Source organism: Dermacentor albipictus, chromosome 1 (genome assembly GCF_038994185.2).
Source record: "Dermacentor albipictus isolate Rhodes 1998 colony chromosome 1, USDA_Dalb.pri_finalv2, whole genome shotgun sequence".
NCBI lineage: Eukaryota > Metazoa > Arthropoda > Arachnida > Ixodida > Ixodidae > Dermacentor > Dermacentor albipictus.
In genome coordinates, this window is record NC_091821.1 from 501,000,221 (window position 1) to 501,026,463 (window position 26,243).

General features: G+C 48.0%; 2 protein-coding genes across 6 annotated transcripts in view; one reads left to right on the forward strand and one right to left on the reverse strand.

The window, feature by feature from the left end:
- The window catches only part of LOC135909359 (uncharacterized), a 146,242-nt gene extending 137,464 nt beyond the window's left edge, over positions 1-8,778 (forward strand). For all 3 annotated transcript variants that reach the window (XM_070532579.1, XM_070532580.1, XM_070532578.1), the window contains one exon: positions 8,567-8,778. In XM_070532579.1, coding sequence (XP_070388680.1) covers positions 8,567-8,710 — 144 coding nt within the window. In that variant the 3' untranslated portion in view covers positions 8,711-8,778. The remainder of the gene's footprint in view (positions 1-8,566) is intronic.
- Positions 1-26,243, reverse strand: part of LOC135909358 (uncharacterized) — a 258,447-nt gene that overhangs the window by 13,873 nt on the left and 218,331 nt on the right. For 2 of the 3 annotated variants that reach the window (XM_065441307.1, XM_065441306.2), the window contains one exon: positions 10,622-10,930. The exons of the other annotated variant lie outside the window; for it this stretch is intronic. In XM_065441307.1, the coding sequence (XP_065297379.1) occupies positions 10,786-10,930 (145 nt within the window). In that variant the 3' untranslated portion in view covers positions 10,622-10,785. Of the gene's footprint in view, positions 1-10,621; positions 10,931-26,243 lie in introns of those variants that run through there. 3 annotated transcript variants of the gene reach the window in all.

Genomic DNA, 26,243 nt, shown 5'->3' on the forward strand with positions numbered 1-26,243 from the left:
AAACAAAAGCCCCTTCTCGCGCAAGAGGTGATCGGACCTGTTCGAAAATAGGTACGGGTACTGGGGTGGCAGCATAGATGACACCGCCGCCTCCGTCTCAAGTGCTCCGAAAGGTCCTTCAATAAGCACTTTTGCTACGGGCAGACACACGCTATGAGCTTCCACGGCTTGCTTGATCCATGCGCACTCGCCCGTGAACATATCGGGTTCTACGTAAGAGGGGTGAACTACATCCATCGTAGCTGCGGAATCGCGAAGCACTCGGCACTCCTTCCCGTTCACGAGGAGGTCTCGCATGTAAGGCTCGAGAAGCTTCATGTTCTCGTCAGTGCTGCATAATGACAAAAACACTACTTTTGTTTTTGTTTCCGGACACTGCGCCGAAAAGTGACCCGGCTTCTGACAAGTATAACAAACGCGCGCTTGCCTCGCCTCGAACAGCTTTCTGCGTTCGGCTTCGGTTGCCGCCGTCTCCTTACGTTAGGTCGGACTGTTTTCACTCGCATCCGCACTACGTGTGTCCCCCTTTGCTCTCGTGGGCGTGAACTTCGGCCTCTCAAACTTGGAGCCAAATTCACCCTTTTGACCGTCCTTAGCTCCGCGAGCCCGACGCGTCACAAACTCTTCGGCTAGCTCAGCAGCTCTAGCCACCGTACTAACGTCTGGCCTGTCCAAGACCCAGTACCGCACGTTCTCAGGTAACCGACTATAAAACTATTCCAGCCCGAAACACTGCAGAACTTTCTCGTGGTCACCAAACGCTTTCTCTTCTTTGAGCCACTCCTGCATGTTTGACATAAGCCTGTAGGCAAACTATGTATATGACTCATTTTTGCCTTTCTCATTTTCTCGAAACTTCCGACGGAACGCCTCCGCGGACAGCCTGTACTTTTTTAGCAGACTCGATTTCACTTTGTCGAAATCCTCTGCCTCCTCTCTATCCAAGCGAGCGACTACGTCGGCCGCCTCGCCGGGTAACAAAGTGAGCAAGCGCTGTGGCCACGTTTCCCGAGAGAACCCCTGCTTCTCGCACGTTCGCTCAAAGTTAACCAGGAACAAACCAATGTCCTCTCCAAGCTTAAACGGCCGCATCAGGTCAGTCATTTTAAACAATACTCGTTCTCCTGCACCGTGTGCCTGACTTCCATTACGAGCGCGTTCCATCTCTAACTCGAGACGCTTCATTTCCAAAGCGTGTTGACGGTCACGCTCTTCTTTTTTCTCTTGTTGCTCTCGCTCTTTTTCTTTCTCTTGTTGCTCTCGCTCTTTCTGTTCTTTAAGTTCGCGCTCCTGTCTTTTTGCCCTTTCCTCAATGGTCTCAAGGCATTCCGACAGCTCGTCATCCTCAGCTCCTAACTCAAGAATAGCCCTTAGCAGTTCTGGTTTTCTGAGTTTGTCTGAGACATCCAAACCCAACTCTCTTGCAAGCTCCAGCAATTTCGGTTTGCGCAACGACTTCAAATCCATGGCTGCTCTGAATGCTGCTTTCTCTACTGCCTATTATTGTCTTGCCGCAAACTAACCCGGCAGCAACGACAACCACAATTACCAGCTCTGTTTCTGACACTAACAAAAGCCTGGCAAAACTCAGAAGAAGAAAGTCCCGCACTCACCAAACCTCGCAGCCAAGAATTCAGCGCAGTCGTTCCGCTGCAGGCAATCAGTCATCACACAGGGCTCGTTGCACTGCTCCCGGATGGTCGTTGTGCTGCTCAGCATACAATCAACCGCATATTTTCGCTGCTGGCCTCCGTTGTCGCGATCTCACCGCTGGCAACCAGATGTTTGAACCGCACCGATGGCACCGGCTGTTGTAATCCCACCGATGGCACCGGCTGTTCGACCCGCGCCGATGGCACCGGCTGTTCGAATTTCAGCGCTGCCACCAGCTGTTGGAACCTCAGTGCTGACACCCGTTGTTGCAACCGGACCGTTGGCGCCCGTTGTTGCAAATGGGTCGCAAGCCCCAAGGGTAGCGTTGGCCTGGCGGCCTGGGGCACACTGGAAGCATCCGAAGGTCCCAGCAAAGCATGAGGCGACTGCTAACAGAACAACTTGTTTATTCTAGCATCGCAAAGAGCGGGCGGTCAGGTCGACCGAAGTAGAGAGACTGGAGGGCACGTTACTCAACAGAAGAAATCGGAGCCTCTCTCTTGGCGTCCGGGAGCAGCTGCTTTTATACTCTTGGCGTCGCGGGCAAGAAGGAAGGTCACGTGATGACACCACGTGACAGCAAGGCACGGACGGACTGAGATACATGTAGAGACAAGGAGGTGATGCATCAGCCGGGCCGGCGCCAGTCAGACCTCCTCGCTTCACACTGGGGAAGCTCCTCTCCCCGGCTGCCGCGCTTTGACAAGCGTGGGCACACACACACACACGCACACACGAAGACACGTGGCACTGAACATGCCGGGACGCGCTCGGCGGGGATGCGTCGCGGCCGCTCCGAACGGGCCAAAATGTCCGCCGCTTTGAACGAAGCTCCGGTGTACGTTGCATCCGCGCTGGCTTTACCGCGCGTCGTAGGCGAAACGTAACACCGTAGACTTGGCGAGAATACAAGAGAAGTATTACTGCCCGCGCCTGACCGCCGACATTGCCCGTTACGACAATACTTGCCGTGACTGCCAACGACGCAAAACATCCCCAACGAAGCCATCAGGGCTACTGCAGCCGATCGAGCCACCTTGCTGACCGTTTCAGCCGAGCGGAATGAATTTGTCGGGACCTTTTCCGATGTCGGCACCTGGAAAAAAAGTGGATGGCCTTGGCGACGCACTACCTCATAGGCTTTGCTGAAACAAAAGCTCCGCCGAAAGGCAGTGCAGTAGAAGTTAAATTCTTCGTCGAGGACTCATCACGGAAACAGGGACGGCGTTTACAGCAGAGCTCACCGAAGCCATTCTGCATATAGCCAGACAAATCACAGGAGGAAAGCTGCCCACCACCCGAATGGTCTTACGGACCGCCTGAATAAGATCCTCGCCGGCATGCTGGCTATGTAGGCCGACGTCGAACACAAGACCTGGGATGCCGTCCAGCCATACTTAACCTTCGTTTACAATACGGTGGTGCAACAAACAACACAGATCCCGCCGTTCAAGCTGATTTACGGCAGGAATCCGACGACGAATTGCAACGCCATGCTGCCGCATGCTACTGACGAAGGAAATATCGACGTCGCCACCTATTTCCAGCGCGCCGAAGAAGCCCGACAGCTCGCCCGCCTGCGCATCAAGAACTAGCAGAGGACCGACAGCTGACACTACAATCTTCGACGACGCTACATGGAATACCAGCTCGGCGACCGTGTGTGGGTTCGGACCCCGATACGCCGAACAGGACTCAGTGAGAAACAATTACGCTGCCATTGCGCGTACCCTACAAGATCATCCGGCGCATTGGCGCACTCGACTATGAGGTCGTGCCAGATGGCAATTTGCTGTCACAGCGGTGCCGCTCACGACCTGAACTAGTCCCTGTTGTGCGGCTTAAGCCATTCATCAAGCGCTAACAAACTTCGGGACTGTGGTACTTTATATCATGCTTCTGTGTTGCTTGGTTACTTTTGTTTATGAAGTGTCCTTTTTGTTTTATGCGAAGCATACTAGCCGCACAACCACGCTCTTCCTTGCTGCGCCGCGCGCGGCCGCGTAGCTACCATATGACGTCATAACAGCTGCAAAGCAAACGCTTAAGCTTCGCCTTCAAGAGTGGAACGCGACAGCGTTCCCGTCGACCCGCCAAGGGGTGTAAGACAATGGGCTACGGCGCAGCGACTACGCGCCCCGCATCGGACGCGGTGAGCGTCGAGCAACGCAGCGCTCGGCGCGACAACGAAATGTGCGCCTGAGCAAGCGACGCACGCCTGAGCCGACGCCGACGACACCGGCTTTTCTGCGACACGATTTCCTTAACGCTGTCGCGTTAAAATAAAGGCTAGTATGCTTCACATCCTGGGTTTAACTTTAGCTAAGCCACAGCCATTTTTTTTCGATCTCCTATATGTCGCATCGGGACGATGCTTTTAGAGAAGGGTGGTGCATGGACACGTGTACTTATTTATCTTTTGCAGGTGAGCACTTTTCACCGCCTAACAAATGTTATTGCACAGCGCAGGTCGCGCCTGCATGCATCGGAAGTTTGTCGAGTGTTATCGATGGTTCTGTCCGCGGTATGTTGCCACCGAACCTTGTGTAATCTGATTTCATATTCGCGCGACGCGAATAGTGTAGAGGTTCCCGTAAGACACGCGGATACCAATGATTACTCAGGAACATCTGATGACTGATGTATAAAAGCCGACACGCTTGATCCGCTGATCAGATTTTCGACTATCGCCGACTCTGTTCGCCGCTATCGTTGTACTTTGAGTGTAACTTGCTTTGGAGGACACAGGTTCGCCCAATAAAACACTCGTTTCGTCATTCACAGCTTTGCTGCCTTATTCAGCGTCACTACCACGTGACAATATAGCGTAGCTTTGCTTAACTGGCTCGATACCGGCCGCGGCGCTTGTGTACCATGCATATAGTGCAGGCTGAATAACTCCAGGCGGTTAAAATGAATCCGGAGCCAGCTACTTCGGCGTGTCTAATTGTCAGATCGTATTCTAGGCACGTAAAACCCCAGAATTCAATTAAAATTTCATGACCAGGAATAAACCGTTTTGACGGAAACATCTTTTGTATCCTGTTTCTGTGTAATACACCACCATCAGGATACATTTCTTGCTTCCAGTTTTAGGATTTAATAAAAGCCAGAGAATGCAGTCTTCCACTCATGTCCTTTCCAGGCAAGCACTTCTTCGGGAACGCTATTCAGGGTTTGGATAGGTATCATCTGAAAAAATTATTGTTGTGTCAGCGGTGTCGTTTTTGTGGAGAGAAATCCATTTCCCGGACAGGAACATTATTTATATTGCTTAGATAATTTTGTTTATAGCGATGTGGTTTACTGCAAGCCGCCAAGAATGGGCTGCATCTAAGCTCGCGGAGCGAAAATGGTTATTGGGGCTGTTCTGCCCCTCTGGGCGATCCCTCCGTTAGCAATGAGTTTGTTGCATTGGTAGGCGATCCCACTGCAAGTGACCTGTCTCTCGAGGCTCCACCGACATTACTTATAGGGTAGCGTGGCGTTGCCGGCGAGCTGCAGGCATCCGGTAGACCATGGCGACCGAGCAAGGGCGAGACGACGTTTTGCTAGTGCGAAACTTGCACTGTTTAATTCCAAGGCAGGTGAAAGAAAATAAGAAGAGAATGAAGTGTAAAGTATGAAGTATACATTTCGGAGCCCCTTAAATAGGCTCTTCTACAATCGTGTGGGCGGGATCTTGCTTCCGTCGATGACACGTGACAGGCACAGAGAGAAGGCCCCTCCTCCTGCAATACCAGGCACGGGAAGGAGAAGTCGATCCTCTTTTCGATGAATCCGGCGAGTAGGTAGAGTGAATGACCTCTCCGGCGCTCGTGGGCTCTGGCGCAGGGGGTAGAGTGAGGGGATGAGGTAAGCACACCCGATTCCATGACCTGAGAGGAGCGGAAGAGTGAATGACCTCTCCGGCGCTCGTGGGCTCCGGCCAAGAGAAGGTGAGGGGGACGAGGTAGGCACTTGGCGTTCGGCCATACCTAACAGGGCATGCGACAGCTTCCGGAAACTGCGGATAAAGAGCGTCAATTCTGTCCTACCAGGTACATCTTGAGATCAAGCCATATCGTCGTATGGAGAAAGAAACGCGTTTCTATACCTTTCTGTTACGCTCACCAATGAGGTGATTGTTCCAGGCTGATTTCTTGCATCCATTTTTCTGTGCTGATAGAAATTCTGTTACTGATTCGTCGTTGCGTAACATTTCCTTTACACTCAAGGGCATGGGCATGGGACTGGGAGAATATGACATCAGTGTAATATACAAGTCCGGACGAAAGCACTCTGATGCCGACTGCCTGTCTCGCGCTCCCGTGGACCTGCCACCCAAAGTTGACCCAGACGACGACGCCTTATTAGCAACAATAAGAACAGACGACTTTGCCGAGCAGCAGCGAGCGGACCCCTAGCTAAGAAGGCTTACTGAATTACTGATCTCGAGCTAAGAAGGCGTACTGAAATTTTTTTTACATCACTACGAGACACGTCGTCTGTCCAGGAAAACCACTTACGGCGCAATGATACGATCTCGACCGCGAGAGGCGGTTCTTCAACGCAAGAATGTGAAGACGGCGATGAAGGCAGGCATAGTGATATTGACAAAAAAAAAACTTGCCATCCCGGTTTTGCGAAAGATGATGTCCAGCGAAGGTGTGGAAAACTACCACTACAACTGCTGAGGGGGCTATGCAATGCTTTGTGGATTTGGAGTAATGGTAGTAGTGCTATATTTGAATAATGGTAATTTTGACAGCACGCCGCCGTTCATGGCGGTGCTGCAACAACATGGAGATCAGTTGCTAGGCTGGTTCTTTTATATTGGAAAGGTTATAGACGTAACACTCCATGTCTCAAGCCTGCGTCGACGCGGCAGTTTGCGACGCAGTAATTGCAAACTGCAATGCAACCAATTGCAATGCATGCTCACTGACCTGAAGAGGCAAAGCAGAAGAGTGGGTTTAAAAATTAATCTGCAGAAAACTAAAGTAATGTTTAACAGTCTCGGAAGAGAACAGCAATTTACAATAGGCAGCGAGGCACTGGAAGTTGTAAGGGAATACATCTACTTAGGGCAGGTAGTGACGGCAGATCCGGATCATGAGACAGAAATAATCAGAAGAATAAGAATGGGCTGGGGTGCGTTTGGCAGGCATTCTCAGATCATGAAGAGCAGGTTGCCATTATCCCTCAAGAGGAAAGTGTATAATAGCTGCGTCTTACCAGCACTCACCTACGGGGCAGAAACCTGGCTGCTTACGAAAAGGTAGGTAGGTTTGGTTTATCTATATAGAAAGAAGATTTGGTTTTGGCACGTAAAACCCCATATATTATTATTATTATTATTACGAAAAGGGTTCTACTCAAATTGAGGACGACGCAACGAGCTATGGAAAGAAGAATGATAGGTGTAACGTTAAGGGATAAGAAAAGAGCAGATTGGGTGAGAGAACAAACGCGAGTTAATGACATCTTAGTTGAAATCAAGAAAAAGAAATGGGCATGGGCAGGACATGTAATGAGGAGGGAGGATAACCAATGGTCGTTAAGGGTTATGGACTGGATCCCAAGGGAAGGGAAGCGCAGCAGGGGGCGGCAGAAAGTTAGGTGGGCGGATGAGATTAAGAAGTTTGCAGGGACGGCATGGCCACAATTAGTACATGACCGGGGTTGTTGGAGAAGTATGGGAGAGGCCTTTGCCCTGCAGTGGGCTTAACCAGGCTGATGATGATGACGATGATGAATCTTTACCGAGAAACTTCTGCGGGGAGCTATACGTGCTTCCCATTATCGTCAATTATGTGGTTCAGATGCTTGTTTTGAGCTTGTTCTTTATTGAAACATATGTTATTCAGTAGGTTGTATGCGTGATTCCGAAGAATATTATGCACTGTTCGCTTGACTTTGTTGAGTGCTTGTAGCCTCAGCTTTACGGGAGTATGAGCCTAATGATAGTTTGGCACATGTTGTTCTGTATGTTGTACGCGTGATTCTAAAGAACGTAAGCACTGTTCGCTTGACTTTGCTGAGTGATATAGCCTGTGCTTTACGGCGCTATGAGCCATTGCATTTTTCGACTCATTGATTATGATAGCTTTCTCTCGACGTACTCGAAAAAATCCCGGAATCCTAGCCACATACAGCTTTGCTGTAAAATAGAGAGAATGTATTCACTTTATTGCTACATGGTTCTGACTCTAACCGAGTCTAGAGCGGTTCTGGATAACACAGGGGCCAGGACGGCCTTAAATAACCACTCGCGTACAGCCGATTTCATCGGCGAAGGCCCCATTGAAAGGGTCATTTACTTCTAGTGGTCTTGCGGTAGTAGAAGTCTGCATGTGGGTGCGGCCAGGGAGGTGTCCGTGCCTGCGTGTTCAGCGAAATCTCGTGTCCCCTTGTCAGGTTATGAAGTCGACGACCTCCACCTTTTCGTGTCCCCCCCTTCGTGTCCGTTCAGGGGGTGGTAGGGGACATAGGGGTGACGCTTTCTCGTGGATGAGAGAAATTACCTCGACACGGGAAAGCGAGCTGGAATGTTGCCCACACTTCAGAGGTATAAGCCTAAGCTGATCAGCGCTGCCGTGCGAATTATAACTGGGACAGCCATCGTTTTCTTGACTGTGGCTGCCACTGAGCTGGCCTGGCATGTTGAAATCTGCACAGGCGTAGCTGATGAGAATGTGCCCTCTCAAGAAGCACACTTTTAAGAGGGTGCCGCCAACAATAACGCCAAAGGTTCCGCTGCATAAGGTGAAAATCAAGAAGCATAGCTTCGAATTTCTTATGAATCACTAAATATTTACAGTTTTTCACCTAAAATATCTGGGTTCAGTCTTTAAGGAGCAGTCGACAAGTCTATACTTACCCAGTCTTCTTTTTTGTAAAGTGTTCAAGAGAAACCGTCTTTCTCTTGCAGATATCATCGTACAGGAACAAGGTTGACGGTTGGGCTTTTTTCGACGTGCAACGTGACGTCTACTGGCCGTGTAGACGCGGAATCTCCTACGAACGCCTCAAGCAGGGCGCTTCACTGTTGAGGCTACGAAGGCCTTCGCAATGACACTTCACAATGTTGCAATCTTATCATTAGCGCTTACGCGTTATACCTAATAAATTCATGAACGATGCTTCGAGAGTTACAAAACTCGGGCTCAGTGCCAGCACCGCACCAGGACAGGAGAAGTGAACGTACCCTATTGTATGGTCACCGAGTATTACATCGAGTGCGGCTGCTGAGAAAGCCGCCATCTAAAAGGACAGCAAATGAGTGAATGCAGTCTGTCGCCACCTCGTTAGTTGATGTATAGGTTCTGCAATGCACCAATTTCACAGCATTGTGCATCAAATGCGTAGAATTTCGCAGTATAAAATTCATGCACAAGCAATGGTTGCTGTAACCAACGGTAGGTTTAGAAAGGCGATGAGTGTGGTCAAGGTGGCTTGGCTACTCATGTGGCGCTGATGTGCCCGCGACTAAGCGACAGTATCGCAGTGGTCTATTACTGCAGTGGATCTATCGCAGTGGATACTACTGGAAAATGCGAGTGACAGTGCGCCTATGATTCATAAGTTTCAGCTGGTCCGGGTCCACCGCTTTATAGTGAAGGTATGCCTGGAGTCTCGGCAGCTTGCCGTTTCTCGATGTTTATTTTTTATTTATTTATTTATCATACCCTCAAGGTACGGTTGTACATTGCAGAGGGGAGGGGCAAAATAAGTAAATACAGAGGCAAATCACAAAATAAGGAAGGAAGGCAAACAACATGGCAAAAAACATCGTATACAAAATAAGAATGGTAAATAGAAACTTGTAAGCGTGGCAAAAATACATGGCGTAACAAAATAAAGAAAGGAAAGAACATATGATATAAAAATACAAGCCAAAATGTAAAACAATGACATAAAAGCAGTTATCATACAGAACAAGCAAACGCAACAATAATTTATAACATGAAGCTTTGAAGTGTGATTTTGAAGTTATTGGTGTCAATAATGCTTGTAAGTAATGCAGGTAAGTTATTCCAATCTTTGCTCGTTTGGGGAAGAAATGAATATGAAAAGCCGACGGTGTTGCAGTGCGGAATGTTTACCTTTTGGCGGTGGTCTATGCGAGATGAAATGTATGGTGGTGGTTGGACAAAGATAGAACGTAAATATGTGTTATGGTAGTAGATTTTATGGAAAAGACATATGCGAGATAGTACCTTGGTCATCAGCCTCTGAATAATGCTTAACATGTCTTGCTTCTTGTTTGTGCACTTTTGTTGTACGGAAGGATAAAACGACTGCTTTATGATCGGAGATGTCATATTCAGCGGAAACGGCGTAACCAGATACATTAGACTTTTAAAAGATTAGGTCGAGTGTGGTCTTGCAATATCATTTGCTAGGCACGGTGCTCATTCATTCATTCATTCATTCATTCATTCATTCATTCATTCATTCATTCATTCATTCATTCATTCATTCATTCATTCATTCATTCATTCATTCATTCATTCGTTCGTTCATTCATTCGTTCACATTTTTTATGCACAACTGTTAAACACAGTGAAATGGTTCAAGGAGAAAAGCCTTCATTTGACAGCTCGGAGGAATCCTTGGTCCCGTTTTTTAATACCTACAGCAACAGAACAACAATGCCTTAACTGGAAGCGCTTCTTGTACTAGTTGGTTCATACTTCAAGAAAAAACGCAGCTTAAACAGGCACTAAAATATACGATGATACGTAAGACAGTCATTTTGACTTATGTAGAGGGAGTTAGACTGTCCGCAATCCACCGCTGTGCGTAGGATCTGCATGTACTTTTAACCTGGATACATTTTTCTAATAATGCTAAAGTTTACAAGAATGTGAGAACCTAACAGGGACGACATTATATCGGAACAAATACACCGGTGAGCGAAAAGTGTGCTTTACCTACAATGGAAATTTGTGTTATACTAGTCGGCTTAAGATTACAACCACGGTCAAGTATCGAAAAAATATATTACAAGATAATCCCGATCTGGATGATGGGTTGAGTCAATGAAAAACCCTGTTAAGGCTTGGGGTAGCCCTTCACCAAGTTGTCCCCTGTCTGCAGCTTTCGGCACTGGTATTTGTGGCAGCACCAGGTGCACCGAGCCCGGTGTCAATCAAGGCAAACCAGCAGGAATGCCACCGCCAGCTGGAGCAGTGGAAACTGTGCACCTCTGATGTTTTGGGACGAGTTGATGAGTATGTGGTTGGAGTCTACATTTTTCCAGTAGGTGTCGAATGTTTGCAGAATGGTCGCCCTGCGGAGAGATAGCGCTTATAAGAAGACTCAGGGGAATGTTGATATGACGCTGGCAGAGAATGAAGTCAACGAAATAATGAGGGAAACTTACTGTTATCTTTAAATTTCATATCCAAGAATATGAGGAAAGCGAAAATACACGTGGGCGTCAGGACAATTAACATTCCCTAATTGAGAGCCCAAACCACATGTCCAGCACTGCGCATGCGTCGCTTAAAGGGACACTAAAGGCAAATACTAAGTCGACGTGGACTATTCCAGAAACCTCGCAAACTTGTTTCGTGCCAAGAAAAGCCATAGTTTACGTAAAATTGCATCTTAAGGATTCGAATAACTTTTTCGAAATTCAAATCTGCCGCCACCGAACCGCAGGAGTGGTGACGTTGCATGCGCCATCACCACCCTTTGCTGCAGTCGGTGAGTAAAACGGCGCCCGACAAACGGCAGCACCGAGCCAAGACAGAGTGGTGGATTCGCGGCTGCAGCTGCTCCTTCATGAAGTGGCGCAGACCGTTCGAGCCTCCCGCGACATCGCATGGGAGTTGGATTCTCTGCTACTTCCAGTTTACGCGAGTTTGGCGAGCCAGGAACACTAGAGCTGCAGTACGCGATAACTAGTGAACTGCGAAAGCGTAGGCGGCGCGGAGTCGAGCAAAAACGAAACCTTTCGACCGCCCGCGTCGTTGTCAAAGGTTATTTCAATTAGCCTTTTTTCTAAAAGCGAAGTATAGCTAAAAAAGCAGCATTTAATTTTGTTTTATAACGCAATACAAGGACGTTTTGTGCAACGAGTGATTGAGAACTAGCGACAGATTTTAACTTAGGAGAGCTTTCCTCATCGGGCAAGTGTTTGAATGTGCCAGGGGAGCCTCTAATCATGTCCTGCATTTCCCTAAATTTCTGGATTATTAAGGCTCTGTTCTCGATAATATTGGCGCCTCACAGATTCTCGAGCACTAACCCATCACTTTAGCTTGACTTAATATTTGCCTTTAGTGTCCTTCATTCAATGAGGCCACTGCGGCAGCTGTCCTCCTGTCTACTTTCCTTATGGCACACTTAACATGTTGTTTCCGAGTGTTCCTGCGGAGCTTCAAAGGTCGGTAAATAGTGTACGAACTTTTGTCATTACATCAGGCCCGCAGCTATATGGCTAACGAATCTAGAATAAGGCTACCAATATCATTTGTCTGCGTAATAAATCTTCATTGGCATTTTAATCGACCACTACAGGCCTTTTAAAAAGCTCTCATAAGACCAGTAATGTGTGCTTTAAAAGTGTTTGCGTATGCGTAAACGGTTAGCCTTGATGATCGTGATGATTTATCGCCATCGCCTTTGAAACGGGGTGGTGAAAAATCGTCACCCAGCCTTCTTGAGGTAATCAGAGGCGCTCTAACGCAAAACTATTCCAAACTTTTCTATTCCAATTATGCAATCAGCCCTCCGCAATTAGTCAAAAACTTTCTTGGACCACCTCCACTTCACCTGTCTGTCAAGCGATGTCACGAAAACCGCGATAACTCCCCATCTGATATGACGTGTGCACACTGATTATGCATGATTTGACTGAACAAAAGAAACATGGTTATTTCCGATTCGACGTCTTTTCGCCATTAGCCCTCGGCTATTGGTCAAGAGTTTTCGGGCTGCACCAACTTCACCTGCCTGTCATGCGACGTCACAAAACCGCAAGAACTCACCGTGTCAAAGTGACCTGTACGCGTTAAAGGCCCATTAATATGCCGAACAGAACTGAGTTTTTTTCTGAATAGCCGCAGGCTGCCCCGTTCCGAAAGGAATAAAAGATGGCTGCCACCGATCGCTCAGGCACTGGCTACTCGCACTTGTCGGACAGCATTGGTTTATTTACGTGTAATAAAGCTTTCTGGGTGGCCGTGTAACGTTTTCGAGCACTTTCTGCACGTTTGTGTCCTCATTCTGGCAACTCTTCTTTGCCGATGATCCGTTTTAACGTCGTTCTTAAGCTTCCGTTGCATGCCGGCGCGAATGTGCGAGCCACCGCAAGCTATGTAAGGGAAAGCGGACCAATCGCAGACGAGAGCACCACTCTCTTCATCCGGTTATCAATTTTCAGTGCAGTAGCTCAGCCCCATCGAATCCCGCTCCACTTTAGCGTGCTCCTCGTCTCTTGTGAGCCAATTAGATAAGACAAGCCGCTCAGTGTAGGCAATGTTATTCGTTTTTCAAGCAAACAGAAGTGACCTCCTATGAACGAGGAGAGCGTTTGATTGCATGGTCGGTTGAGCCAACCCTGCGGGTGACCGCCCGATGCTTGCGTCAGCAGTTACGCAAATTTGACGTCAGAAGATTAGAATAAAAACATATTGGAATAGTTATACGTCCCTAGGTATGCCATACTTGCTTTTTATTCTAGCACTTTGTGTTAGCTAGAGAGGGTTAGCCAGCGCTACTTACGTACGGTTCCTCGCTCTGTGCCGTTATTTTGTAGGCTCTGCTCACCCGAGGCCTCAGCACCTCCATGCATTTGCTTTGTGCACGCTCTTGCACAACTTTAGCGGTGAGAGTAACGGTTGTTCGCGATGCGAAAAAGCACGCTCGCTTTTTCAAGCTCACCAGTCTCATTTGCAGCCTACGGTGATGATTGTGCATGGAAAACATCGTATGCGCTTCGCAAGAGTACCTGGGGATTAAAATTAAAGCTAGCGCACTTTTATTCCCCAAGCAGCCAGCGCGTTTATAACCGACCTGATTGCTGTCGTACCAAGTTACACGAGTACACATGCAGCGCACAAGTTTATACGTCATCAAATTGAACAGTGCGTGGATACCAGGGAATTGCCAAGAGCGAAAAATCTTCAACGGACACGCGCCCCGAACTTAGAAATTAAAAAAAATAGTAAAAACTAGGAGCCATTCCACTCCGTGAAGGTGGTTGACCAGCGAAGTTCTTTAGCCCAAGACACAAGAGGTGACACATAATTTTGAACAAAGGCACGAACTCATTTATTGTCTTGATGGGTGGTCATCGTGACAAAAGGTACGCACACTGATTCAGTGTCTTGAGCGGTGGTCATCATTTCACTCGCAAGTGCAATCACATTTTTGTTAATGCCAAATTGATGCACGTACGCCGCTGGGTGGGCGGTTGGGCCGTATCGGTGTGGCGTCTCAAGGAATGTCTGCAGCATGGTACGCGTGAACCACCCCCTTTTCGGTACCGACACATCCACATTGAAATCACCCACAGCGAACAAAAGCTGCAGTGTCATCGCAGCTAGTTCACGCAAAGTGAGTAGCCATGAACCTTACATGAGTCATTGCAAATTTTGCTTACTGTCGCGTGTATCAGCCATTGCTCACGGGGGTATGAGCCATTGATGATGACAGTTTTCGACATGCTGTTCTGTAAGTTGTATCCGTGATTAGAAAGAATTTAAGCACTGTTCGCTTCGCTTTGCGGAGTGCTTGTAACCTCTGCTTTACGGGGCTATCAGCCATTGCATTTTTGCTTACTTAGGGGAGCATGAATGCATACGGGTTACAAGCCATTGATGATGAGTTTTTCTTCAAGGAGAACAAAAATGCATGGAACCCTAGCCATATGCAGCTTCGCTGTAGAATAAAACCAGGTGGGGCTCTTGGGATAAACATGAGGCGGACTCTCTGCATTGCCTTGGGAAATGGTCAGAGCAGAATTAAATGTCGCTTGGAAGCGCTTGCGTCAACACTAGAAATGCTATATTATGGAGGAAGGTAGCTCGCCACCTCACAAAATGGTATAACATGTAAATGGTTTTATTGCGATAGCGATTATATGGACATTCTAGGCGCATTTTTCCCGTCGCTGTACCGTTCCGTATAAAATCCAAGGATGATAGCACCGTCGCCGTGCGCCGTATGCTGTACGTGTGACTGAAACCGTGCAAAGGGAGCCGACGACGCGGCGTAATCTCGCGCGCGCAGGGGTGGAAAGCGCGAAGCAGGCGCGCCGTCTTCCGTCGCACACTAGATTCCGGGGGAAGGGGAGTGAGGGGGCGGCGTATTCCGCGACCGCGCGCGCCATATCTTGAAAGCGATTTGCGTTGAGCGTAGAGTCTATGCGCTTCGATGGCTCGTACCTTTGTACGTGCCGCTTTCTCGCCGCTCAGATAGCATTGAAGCGATAGACAGCACGAAGATCACTTCGCCCACCGCCGCGTGGCAGAGTCTAGGTGCGCCGACCACTCGTACCTTTGTGCGTGCGCCGTTCTTGCCGCTCAGCTTGCACTGAAGCGATATAGAGCACGAAGGTCACTACGCTCGCTGCTGCTGCCGAGCTCCCTCACGCCAGCGTGTTGAAAGCGAGTGTCTGCGTCCATCGAGTGCGATATGTTCATGCTTTCCTGTGCACGCTGACACCATGCTTCTTAATGAAATTATTACGCGAGCCTTTGTAAGTTCGTACGGCCGATAAAGCTTCTATCCTTACTTTGTATGGCTGTCTATTACTTTGCCATTGAAATCCACGTGCTTGGCCTTTCGTGCGAAACTGCAATTTTTTTCATCTCCACCATTACTAAATGTATGTTTTATTCTCTCGACACAACAGGCCGCAGAACGGGTTTAAAAAAAAAGCAGTACGAGGAGCAGTGTGTAAGGAACTTATGACCCAGCCAGCTACCGGCAGTTTAAAGCACAGGCAAGTTGTTTGGCTAGACTGAAGGTCAGCCCAGTTATCTTCTTTTTATATATTATTATCTCTGTTCTTCTCTTGTCCTGCGGAAAGGCATATATAGGGGAAACTGTCAGGTGCGTAAATTGAAGTTCGATAACGAAGTTAAAAAAATGACGATGGAATGACCACGATGACATCACGACGACGTTATGACAACGAATGCGTGACGATGGCTGTGTGACAGCGACACGTTGACGTAGATGGCGTCACGACAACCGCCTGACAGCAGCCGCATAACGAAGCTATAGAGCGATGACGATGGCATAAACAACCACATCGCGAAGACTTTATGAAAAAGAACGCATGGCAACCGTAAGATGAAGACGGCAGGAGGAGAGTCGGATTACAAAGCTGGAAATACGACAACGCAACGACTACGACGGCATTGCACATACGACGACCAAATGCACATACCTAGCGGCCTAAGGTTTTTGACAATTTAGGCGACTGTCTCTGCATAGGGGACATGGCGACGACTGCACGACGAGAGTCAAATAACAAAGCTGGAATGACGACGACGGAAAGGTCAAGGCGGCATTCCCACTACGAGGATGACGACGACTGTACGACGACGATGGCGTGACGACGGGATGGAGAGAGTGCGATGACTAAAAGCTAGAATTGCAGTTCTACCACCACGACGGTATCGTAACGACGGTATGACAGCGAAAGCAGGACGACTGTGGCCTAGCCAGAAATTTATTTTGGGGGGTGGGGGAGGGGGGTTCTCCGCTGACAACTAACATGTCTCCCCCTCCTTTATCTCTCTCTCTCTCGCTCTCTCTCTCTATATATACATATTGTGAGACAATGTTTAGGCAGCCAGTCTGTTCTTTGTTCCCCGAGTGAGAGCCCCACCACCAGGCCCCAAAACAGTGATGATGAGTATGTACAGGTGAGAATACGAAGCGTATAAATAATGCTCACACTAATTTCTCCGCGCGCGCAAGCGGCCATGCAGGAGAGAAACGCCGAACGAATCGTTTCAGATGCGAAACGTGAACGATCTCCGAACAACGGTAACTATGGTCCTACGAAAAGTCTACTGAAATAACGCGATAGTTCAGGGGGGATGTTAGTTCATTAATAATGTGTGTGCGATGAAATCGCTCTGTTAAGCCATTTGTTTGAGGGTGATATGCAGACGTCGTGTTATGAACTGTGCCATAAGCTCCGAGTACTTCTTCGGTCATTGTTGACAGGAAAGTCTTGCCGCGGTCACTTAGCACTACACAAGGTGCACCGCGACACAGCACAATGGCATCCAGAAAGAAGGTGGCAACGTCGAAGGCCGAACTAGATCGTAGAGGAGCGGCTTCTGCGTAAGGTGTGAGCTGGTCAACAGCTGTCACGATCGATCGATAACCTGCCGGCGTTATGGTCAGAGGGCCGACGAGGTCTATCCCAACAATGGCAAAGGGTGTCTCGGGACGCTAGATTGGCTGTAAAAGCCCAGCAGGAGGCGAAGCCGGTCGTTTCCGCCGTTGACACTGGACGCAAGAAGCGACGTACTTGGCCACAAAGGTCAAGACATACCTGGTCAAAAGAAACGGCTGCTAACGCGGTGGTATGTTTCGCGGAAACGCAAATGGCCAGCAGATGGGTCGTCGTGAAAAGTTTCAAGGACTTGTGTGCGCAGCTAACGTGGGAGAACACGTACCCAGCAGCGTCCTCCGGAGTTGTAAATGTAGCGTTGCATAACGTCGTTGTCGAGCTTAAATAGTTGCAGTTGGCGACCTAATCTGGCATTTCGTGCAGTAGTAGTTCCACACAGGCGTTATAGGTAATGCTATTGCAGTAGGGATCAGCACGTTGACTCGAGGCGAGCTGAGGGACGCGATCGGAGGATAATGTGCAAGTTAGAGGTAATAACAGGAGTGGAGACTTAGTCTCATCATCAAGCGGCGAGCAATGGAGAGATTTACACGAAGATAACAGTGGCAGGGGGCAGCGAGAGAGCGCATCGGCATCTTGATGCTTTTTCCCAGACTTGTAGACAACGTCAAAATCGTACTCTTGTAAGCGCATCACTCAGCGACCAAGGCGTGCAGACAAATTTTTGATTGACGACAACCAGCATATGGCGTGGTGGTCGGTTATGACCGTGAAGCGGCGTCCACAAAGGTATATAGTCGAAATTTTTGTATTGGTCAAACAATTGCGAGGCATTCCTGCTCTGTGATCGAGTAGTTCTTTTCAGCAGCCGTTAATGAATAAAGGGAAAATGAGACATCCACCTGTCATCAGGTGGATGTCTCATTTTCCCTTTATTCATTACTTCTCTCCACCTTGCGGGTTTCCGCAGAACTACTTCGTCAGCAGCCGTTAATGCGCGACTAGCATAAGCAACAACTCTCTCTCGTGAGGTGGAATCACTCTGTAGAAGGACAGCACCAATCCCATGACCACTAGCATCGGTGTGCAAACATGTTGGTGCGTTCTCATTGAAGTGACAGGAGACAGGGTCGATAGTTAATGCTTGCTTGAGGGCTTGGAAAGAAAGTTCGCAGTCGTCTGTCCAAGCGAAAGCAGTGTCAGACGTGAGCAACTTCTGCAGCGGCGCCACCATGGCAGCAAAATGACCGATGATGCGGCGGAAGTAGGATGCCAGGCGCAAGAAACTTCTTAATTGTTCTTGATTTTCAGGGCGAGGGAAGCGAAGCACGGCAACAACATAGCCGGAATCTAGTGGAGCGCCATCTTTACTGATAAGGCGGCCCAACACTTTGATTTTCTTTCTGGGAAAATGGCATTTCTTTATGTTAAGTTGGAGTCCAGCGTTGGAAATGCACGTGAAAACTTCTCCAAACGTTCAAGGTGCTGACAAAAAGTTGTAGAAACAATAACGATATCATCTCAATAACACAGACAGGCACTTACGGCCACGTAAAACTGTGTCGATCATGCGTTTGAATGTTGCAGGAGCAAAACATAAACCGAAGGGCATGACGTTGAACTCCTAAAGTTTGTCTGGCGTTGCGAAGGCTGTCATGTCCTTGTCCGCTTCGTGCATGCGGATTTGCCAGTAGCCGCATTGGAGGTCTAGATCGAGAAATATTCTGTACCCTGGAGGGAGACAAGGCATCGTCGATTCCTGGAATCGGATATACGTCATTGCGCGTGATCTTATTAAGGGCTCGATAATCGACGAAAAATCGTACAGAGCCGTCTTTCTTGCGAACCAACACAACAGGAGACGACCAAGAACTGGACGATGGTCGAATGATGCCTCTTTTGAGCATGTCATCAACGTTATCCGGAATGATTTTCCGTTCTGCGGAAGACAAGCGATACGGGCGGTGGCGTACAATCGAACTGCCTTCGGTTTCGATGCGATGTACTGCGACGGAAGTGCGCCCCAGAAGCTTGGAGTGAATGTCAAATAACGCGCTGTGTTTTCGCAGTAGTTCCAAAAAGTCTTCTTCCTGTGCAGCAGTCAGATAGGGATTTATCGCGGCCGTTAAGCAGCGGCATAGTAGACAAAGGTGGTGATTCGGTGTGAAGCGGTACCAGCGAAATAGTTTCGGTGTCAGTAAAGCAAGTCACAGTGGTGCCCTGGGAGAGCACAACTGGCGAAGAAGTAGGGTTACGAACAGCGACGAACGCTCTACCATCCTGAAACCGCACCAGGCCAGCAGTAAGGCTAAGCCCACCATGAATGCAGCGACCGCTCGGCGCAAGCCACACATCACCATTAACAATAGTGCCGGAAATCAGTGTGCGAACATGCTCATGGCCCGCGGGAATAAAACAGTCGGTAGACATGACGAAATGTAGGCTGTGAGCATCGACAGCGGAAGAAGATTCAGTGTCCGTCATATGAATAGTTTGGTGACGGCAAGAGCTGAAAGTTGAGGCGGAGGGCAAGAAGTTCCATCCCAAAATCATCGCATAGGTACACGTAGATAGCACGGCAAACTGAATGTGGTGAAGGATGTCATCAATGAAAACACGCGCAGTGCTAACACCGGAGGGCTGAAGGAGAAATGCGTTAGCACAAGGAAGGGGAGGGCCATTATACGGTGTCGTCACTTTTCACAGTCGCGAACACAAGTCAGTACTAATAACGGAAAGCGATGCACCTGTGCCAATCAAGGCTTCGGTTCGGGCACCTTCAACGCACACCAAAAGTACATTTGACGGGCGCTATGGAGGAGTTTTACGTTGTCCAAGGGATGCAGCTCTCCCTCCTGAAGCTGCACCATTTAGTTTTCCGGCCAGTGATCGGAGGACGAAGTAGCCGGTCGAAGAGGGGAAGAGGAGCGCTGCATCGGTGATGGATAGCGACGACGAGGGATACGCAATGAACTGGCAGTGTTGAATTCCTGTGGAGATGGGGAACGTCGTGGATGATAATTGTAGTAAGAACGCCAGCGTTGTGGTGCAGGGTAAGAAAACGCACCCCTTTCAAACTCATCATAGCCACACCTTTCATCTTGCTGACGGCGTCGGCAAAATCTTGAAATGTCGCCACGGATGCCATAATTGTAGCAAACCGTTCGAGGCGGGCTCCATGCGTTGTAAGATGGTAGAAGTGGTGGTCTTGCAGTGATAGGATTCAGGTATCCGGGTGGTGCAGGTGCCTGTTGTGATGGCTGCTGGGAGGGGGCATTACAGAGGCAAAGTGGGCGTAATTAAGTTGGCGTAGGGATAGGGTGCGGGCTTGGAACTTGCAGGCGGGTCACGTCAGCTATCTCTTCCCTCACGATATGGCGTAGACCGCCACCAAGAGGCGTCATATGCGCCTCAGGAGGGCTTGACGAAGCTTGGGCGTGCAGTTCCTCGCGGATAATGGAGCGAATGAAGGCACGTGCGTAGCTCGCTGTCATTGGACTTCTTGAAATCAGATGTATCAGGATGTAAGCGGAGCATTTGAAGCCCATCGAGACGCTGACACGGACTGATGATGTCTGCAACGGAAGTGGTGTTCAGCACTACAAGAGCATTGAATGCTACAGTCCCAATACCCTCGGGCAGGTGGCGTACACGGACACTCTCTGCCATCGAGGTGTTCATGCGGGGGCAGAGGGCGAGGACGTCCTCTGTGTGCGAAGTTTACGAGTTGCCCCCATGCTGAACACGCTCAACAAGCTTCTTCTTGGCGATATCAGAGTGGACAGACGAATTCGCGAAAATCTGGCGTAGGTGGTGTTTATAGGTGCTCGAGTTGATAAAATGAAGCTCATGATGGGAAAACCAAGTTTTCGCGACGCCACTTAGGTAGAAGGCGACGTGAGCAAGTTTTGCAGATTCGTTCCAGTGGTTAAAGTCACTCACGCGGTCGTATAGCTCAAACCAGCCTTTAACGTTGTCACCTGGAAGTCCAGAAAACCCCGTTGGATTCTTCTGAGGGGTGGTGACCGTCCAAGAAGGCGTTCCCGCAGGAGCAGGTAAGGTGGATGTGATGGTATTGGCCTGCTTCTCTTGGGACATGGTCGAGTGCAGTTGGTAGAGGCGGCGACCCGGGGCCAGCTCCAGTGATGTAGCGCAGGTGAAGGTGGAGATAGGCCAGGAGCGAGAGGACGAAGGAGCCGGAAAGCACACTCCACCACTTGTGAGATTAGGTTTAGGCAGCCAGTCTCTTCCTTCTCCCGAGTGAGAGCCCCACCACCAGGTACCAAAACGATGATGACGAGTATGTACAGGTGAGAATATGAAGCGTATGAAGAATGCTCACAATATATGTATGTATGTATGTATGTATGTATGTATGTATGTATGTATGTATGTATGTATGTATGTATGTATGTATGTATGTATGTATGTATGTATGTATGTATGTATGTATGTATGTATGTATGTATGTATGTATGTATGTATGTATGTATGTATGTATGTATGTATGTATGTATGTATGTATGTATGTATGTATGTATGTATGTATGTATGTATGTATGTATGTATAAACAACGTCAACGCGAAGACACTCCTAGCACTCTCCGGACAAGAATGCTTTAAGAACGAGGATACACCTTTTTTTCGTTGCCGAAACAACACTTTGCTTGACTTCTCACAAACGTTTCTCATTGCTAAGGCGTGCAGTGGCTTCACATCAAATTATGCTATCATCGTTATGCCATTTTTAAATATGATGATACTAAAAAATTAAATTTCGTTTACGAATTGATGCTTTGATATTGTGTTTAACGAGAGCCTAGCTCGTTCATATTTTGGGAAAACTAACAGTGCTAGAAACGGTGTTAAACTACGAAAAGACAGCGCACAATAGTTTGTCTTCTTGTTTTGCAGGACAAACTTGTTGCAGCCCAGGTAAAAGTGGCGATAACAGTTGTTTTGCAGCCGGATTCTTTAGTGAGTGGCACGGCCACGTCTATCTGCGGAAGAGAGCTCGCACTATTTTGCAAGTCGCCTATCGCTCAATCGGGCTTTCGGCGTTGTGGGCATGCTATATTATTGTAGATTTAAAAATGCAGGAATTCATCTTTCCCGCTAGAACTTCGACATTATCGTATGATGCAAGTTTCCCTCACTTTCGGGGACCGGCTGTCCGACTTGTTTGAACGGATTTTTGCGAATAACTTACGATTTTGGTATTGTGTGGATTACGTGATGCGTATGGTTTTTTGATCGCACTTGGAAATTGATGTGGCAGACAATTCCAAACGGGGCGGCTTCCTGTTTAGAAGCCTTTGTGAAAATTACGGCATTCACACTTCGCACTAAAATAAGGACCAGTAGCTCCGAGAGATTTGAAAGTATCGTGTCTCTTGCAGCAGTCTATTCTGCAATGTCCCGACACGTTTAGTAAGGATGGGCTTTCCGGAGCCAGCACCAGGTGCTACGACGAGGCAGGTGAGCCTCAACTCGGCGACTGGCCACGACCGTCTGTTGTCGAGCGATCGGGCATGACGAGACAGGGCTTCGTTTTTTTGTGCATGCTTTGAACTTGCTTGTGTTATTGATTTGCAGATTTCTTTTTGCCTTGAAATACTAATTGGGTAGTTTTCTTCTTTTCTCTCTCACTTCTTTCCTGTGCGCGGGCGTATTTCATGCATATTTGGTTTGCAGAATAGCCAAAGCGTCCTTTCGCGCCAAGTGCTTCAACATGTGCAGCCGGGTGGGACGTTAAGTCTTTAAAGCCTTTAAATAGTAGCTTGCAAGTGGCAAGGCTTATAGCTATTAGTGGTTTTACTGCGTGTGCGTTGGTATCGAGAATAATTATTTGGTAGGAAAGTGAGTGTGTGGCTGCGTGGTTTAAGACGTGCGAAAACGTGCCATACCTTAGGTCTGTGCGGCATTGTGAGAATTACTTTACGACATTTTAAGGTTTTAGATCCTGTGCGTATCAATTTTTCCAAGAAGGCACGTGCTCTGCATTATTTTAGTATTCTTATACTATAATATTTCCAATGTAAAAAGCCGTGCAATACATGGCAAGAAAGACGGGAAAGAGAGCAGTGTGCGGGTGGTCTCTCAAGGCAGGTAAGGAGGCGGTTGAGAATGCACAGGAAATCGAGCCAATCGGCACACACTGTGGTGTCGCTGCTAGGCTGAAGAAAATGGATGCTTTCTAGGAAAAGCTTGTCAGACAAATTGAAGAGCGCAAAAATGAACTAAATAGGGAGCGTGATGCACGGCAGGTAGTGGTAGAAAGACTTCAACTAGCCGAGGAAAAGCTGAACAGGGACACCATTGTGAAAGAGGATGGTCGTGACAATAGAACGCGGTCCCCCGAGATGACAGGAGAGGGAGTGTCAGCAAACCACGAGGAATGCGTGCAACGTGGGGAGGAGGTAGCTGGAAAGACCGGCACCTACCTTGAGGCCGCCACACACAAAAAGCAGGAGCGCTGGTGTCAGTGCCCCTTGTCGAGTCCGAATCAAGCGGAAAAGGACAAAGGCACGCAGAGAGAGGCAGGAGAGACTGAAATGATGATTATCACTGGCGACTCAAACCTTGCTAGGTGCTCAGAAGCAATTATGGACAGGGTCAAAGGCGATAAAAGAGTGGCGGTAGGGTTATTTTTAGGGCGGACACTCGGTTCTGTCATGAATCGAGCAAAAGCAAAGCTCGCGGAAAATGCCCATGTGCGCAAACCTTGTCATAGTAGCAGCTGGGCTACATGGCGTCGTAAACAAGAAAGGGACAAGACTAGCCCAGCGCTTGGCGAAGGGGGTGGACGAATTGCGCGAAATATCCCCTCAGGTGATGATCGTGGTGTGCACGGGGCAGGAGGTGCCTGTACGTGACAGTCACGTGAAAAGAGCCGTAGTGGCTGCTAATGAGACGATATGGAAATTACCCGAAAGAAACGTTTCGATGTTGATGTAAACAGGAAGGTGAGAAGGTGTGGTGGTTTTGAACGAGACGGATCCACTTCAATTACAGACTTGAACGAGAAGTGGGCTGGCAACTTGCTGGTCACACTGTTGCTTCTTCAGGGGGCCCACGGGCGCTCGGGAGGCCCACAGGCGCGGGCGCTCGCGAGGCCCACGGGCGCTCGGGAGGCCAGAGTAGGTTGAAATGAAGAAGGTCCCCTAAGAGAACCTCAGAATAGCATCGCCGTCAATAACAGAAAAAAAAGGAGAAAAGCAAGAAAGGGAGCTCGCCTTGCAATAGGCTACATAAACATGCCGGGTGGCAGAAGAAAGGAAAAGCGGGCGGCGATTGATGAACAGTTAAATGGAGAACAAATATGGGTGTATGTGGTTACAGAAACGCACGTTCGAAACTCGGAAGAGTCGCCAGCAATTAAGAATTCTGTTTGGGAATGTCGCAAGAAAACTAAGTCGGAAAGAAACGGAGGAGGAGTCGGAATGCTCAGCCATCAGGGAGCCAAATAGAGAAGAGTAATTTCAAAATATCAAGAGCATCTTTGGCTATCAGGTACAATGAGTGGAAAAAAAACTTGGCTGTGCGTTATGTATTTGTGGACCGGATATAATAGCACAGAAAGGAATAAAGGGTTAGCGGAATGCAAAAGTACTGATATTAGGGTTTTCGGGAATGATGCCAAAATTATCCTATAAGGTGACATGAATGCCCACATGCAGGATTACATCGCTATACTGGCAACAACGGGCAATCAATGCTAGACTTTTGTGAGCAACATTACCTTGTTATCGTGAATACAGAGTCAAAGTGTGAAGCGCAAGCTACGTGGGAAGTGGGAAACCGTCAATTGACCATAGAAGGAATTCATGATAAGTTGAGAGAAATGGTCATTGACGAGGAATTGTATAGCAGAATAGGGAATGCCCATAAACGCATCATTTTGAATTGGGATATGTAATGGGGAAAGAGAGAAAAAAGTAGGAAAGTTCCAGCCCGAATTTCAACGCTGAACAAAGAACAAGCATAGTCACAGGAGTCGAGGAAGCACTTGGCAAATGGCCAAGTAAAGAGTACGAATATAGTGAACGTCTAAGTGTAATAACAACAGAAATACGGAAAGAAAAAGAACATGTTCGTTGGAAAGGAGATATGAAACGGAAAAGCTGGTGGAATAGGGAGATACGAGAAGCCATCGCCGAAAGATGGAAAGCATCCCGAGAACACAGACAGGCAAAGAAGGCGCAATTGACGTAGGAAGAAGTAGCCAGTAAATTGGAAATATACCGGGAGACAAAAGTCCTTGATTCGAATACTGGTGCAAGCAAAGAGAAAAAGTGAAAGTGAACGTTGGTTGTCAGAAATGCGTGAGGATAAGAACGGCGAACCTTGTATATACTGGAACAACATAAATTTCTTATCCAGGAAGTCAACACCATAGCACAAGAAAATATCCTAGGTGAAGATGGAAACAAACTAGAAGGGAAAAGGGTATTGTACTACATCCGAAAAATAACAGCCTAATCATTCGAAGGTAATGACGAGGTTGTATATGAAGAAAAAAAGAGCATGAAAGCGAACCTGGTGGGAAAGGAGCTGGTGCTGAGAAATTTCAACTGGATAAAGCCGAAGAGAAAATTCCTAGGCGCACAGCCACAGGGCTAGACGAGGTTTCCGTTAGGCTGATTAATGGACTAGGACCAAAAAGTAAGGACGCTCTGAGGAAAGCAGTGGAAAAAAGTAAAAAATATAGGTGAATACCAGGCAGTTGGCTACAAAGTAGAATGAAGCTATTTTATAAAGACAAGGGGGTGAAAGATGGAATTCACTCGTATGGATCATTGACCACTACATCGGTAATATAGAGGCTAGCAATTCGGGCAATCAATTTAAAGCTGAAAGCATGGGCAGAGAATAGTGGCATTTTTGGAGAACCTCAGAATCGCTTCAGAATAGGTAGGTGTTCGGATGATAACTTATTTGTTCTTACTCAGCCTATTGAAATATCAAGAGTAGAAAGCAGATCATTATATGTGGCGCTTTCAGGCATTACAGGACCGTATGACAACGTAGACCGCAACATTTTGTGGGATATTCTGGAAAGGGACGGCTTAGTTGACGATTGTCTACATCTTTTGAGAGAGCTTTAATTGTAAAACACAGTTTGCGTTGAATGGGAAGGAATGATGAGCGAAGAGAAAGTTTATATTAACAAGGGACTGAGGCAGGCTTGCACTTTATCCCCACTGCTGTTCATGATGTACATGGTGACGATGGAGAGGGCGCTAGAAGGAAGTAATATCTAAAGCTCCTTGAACTT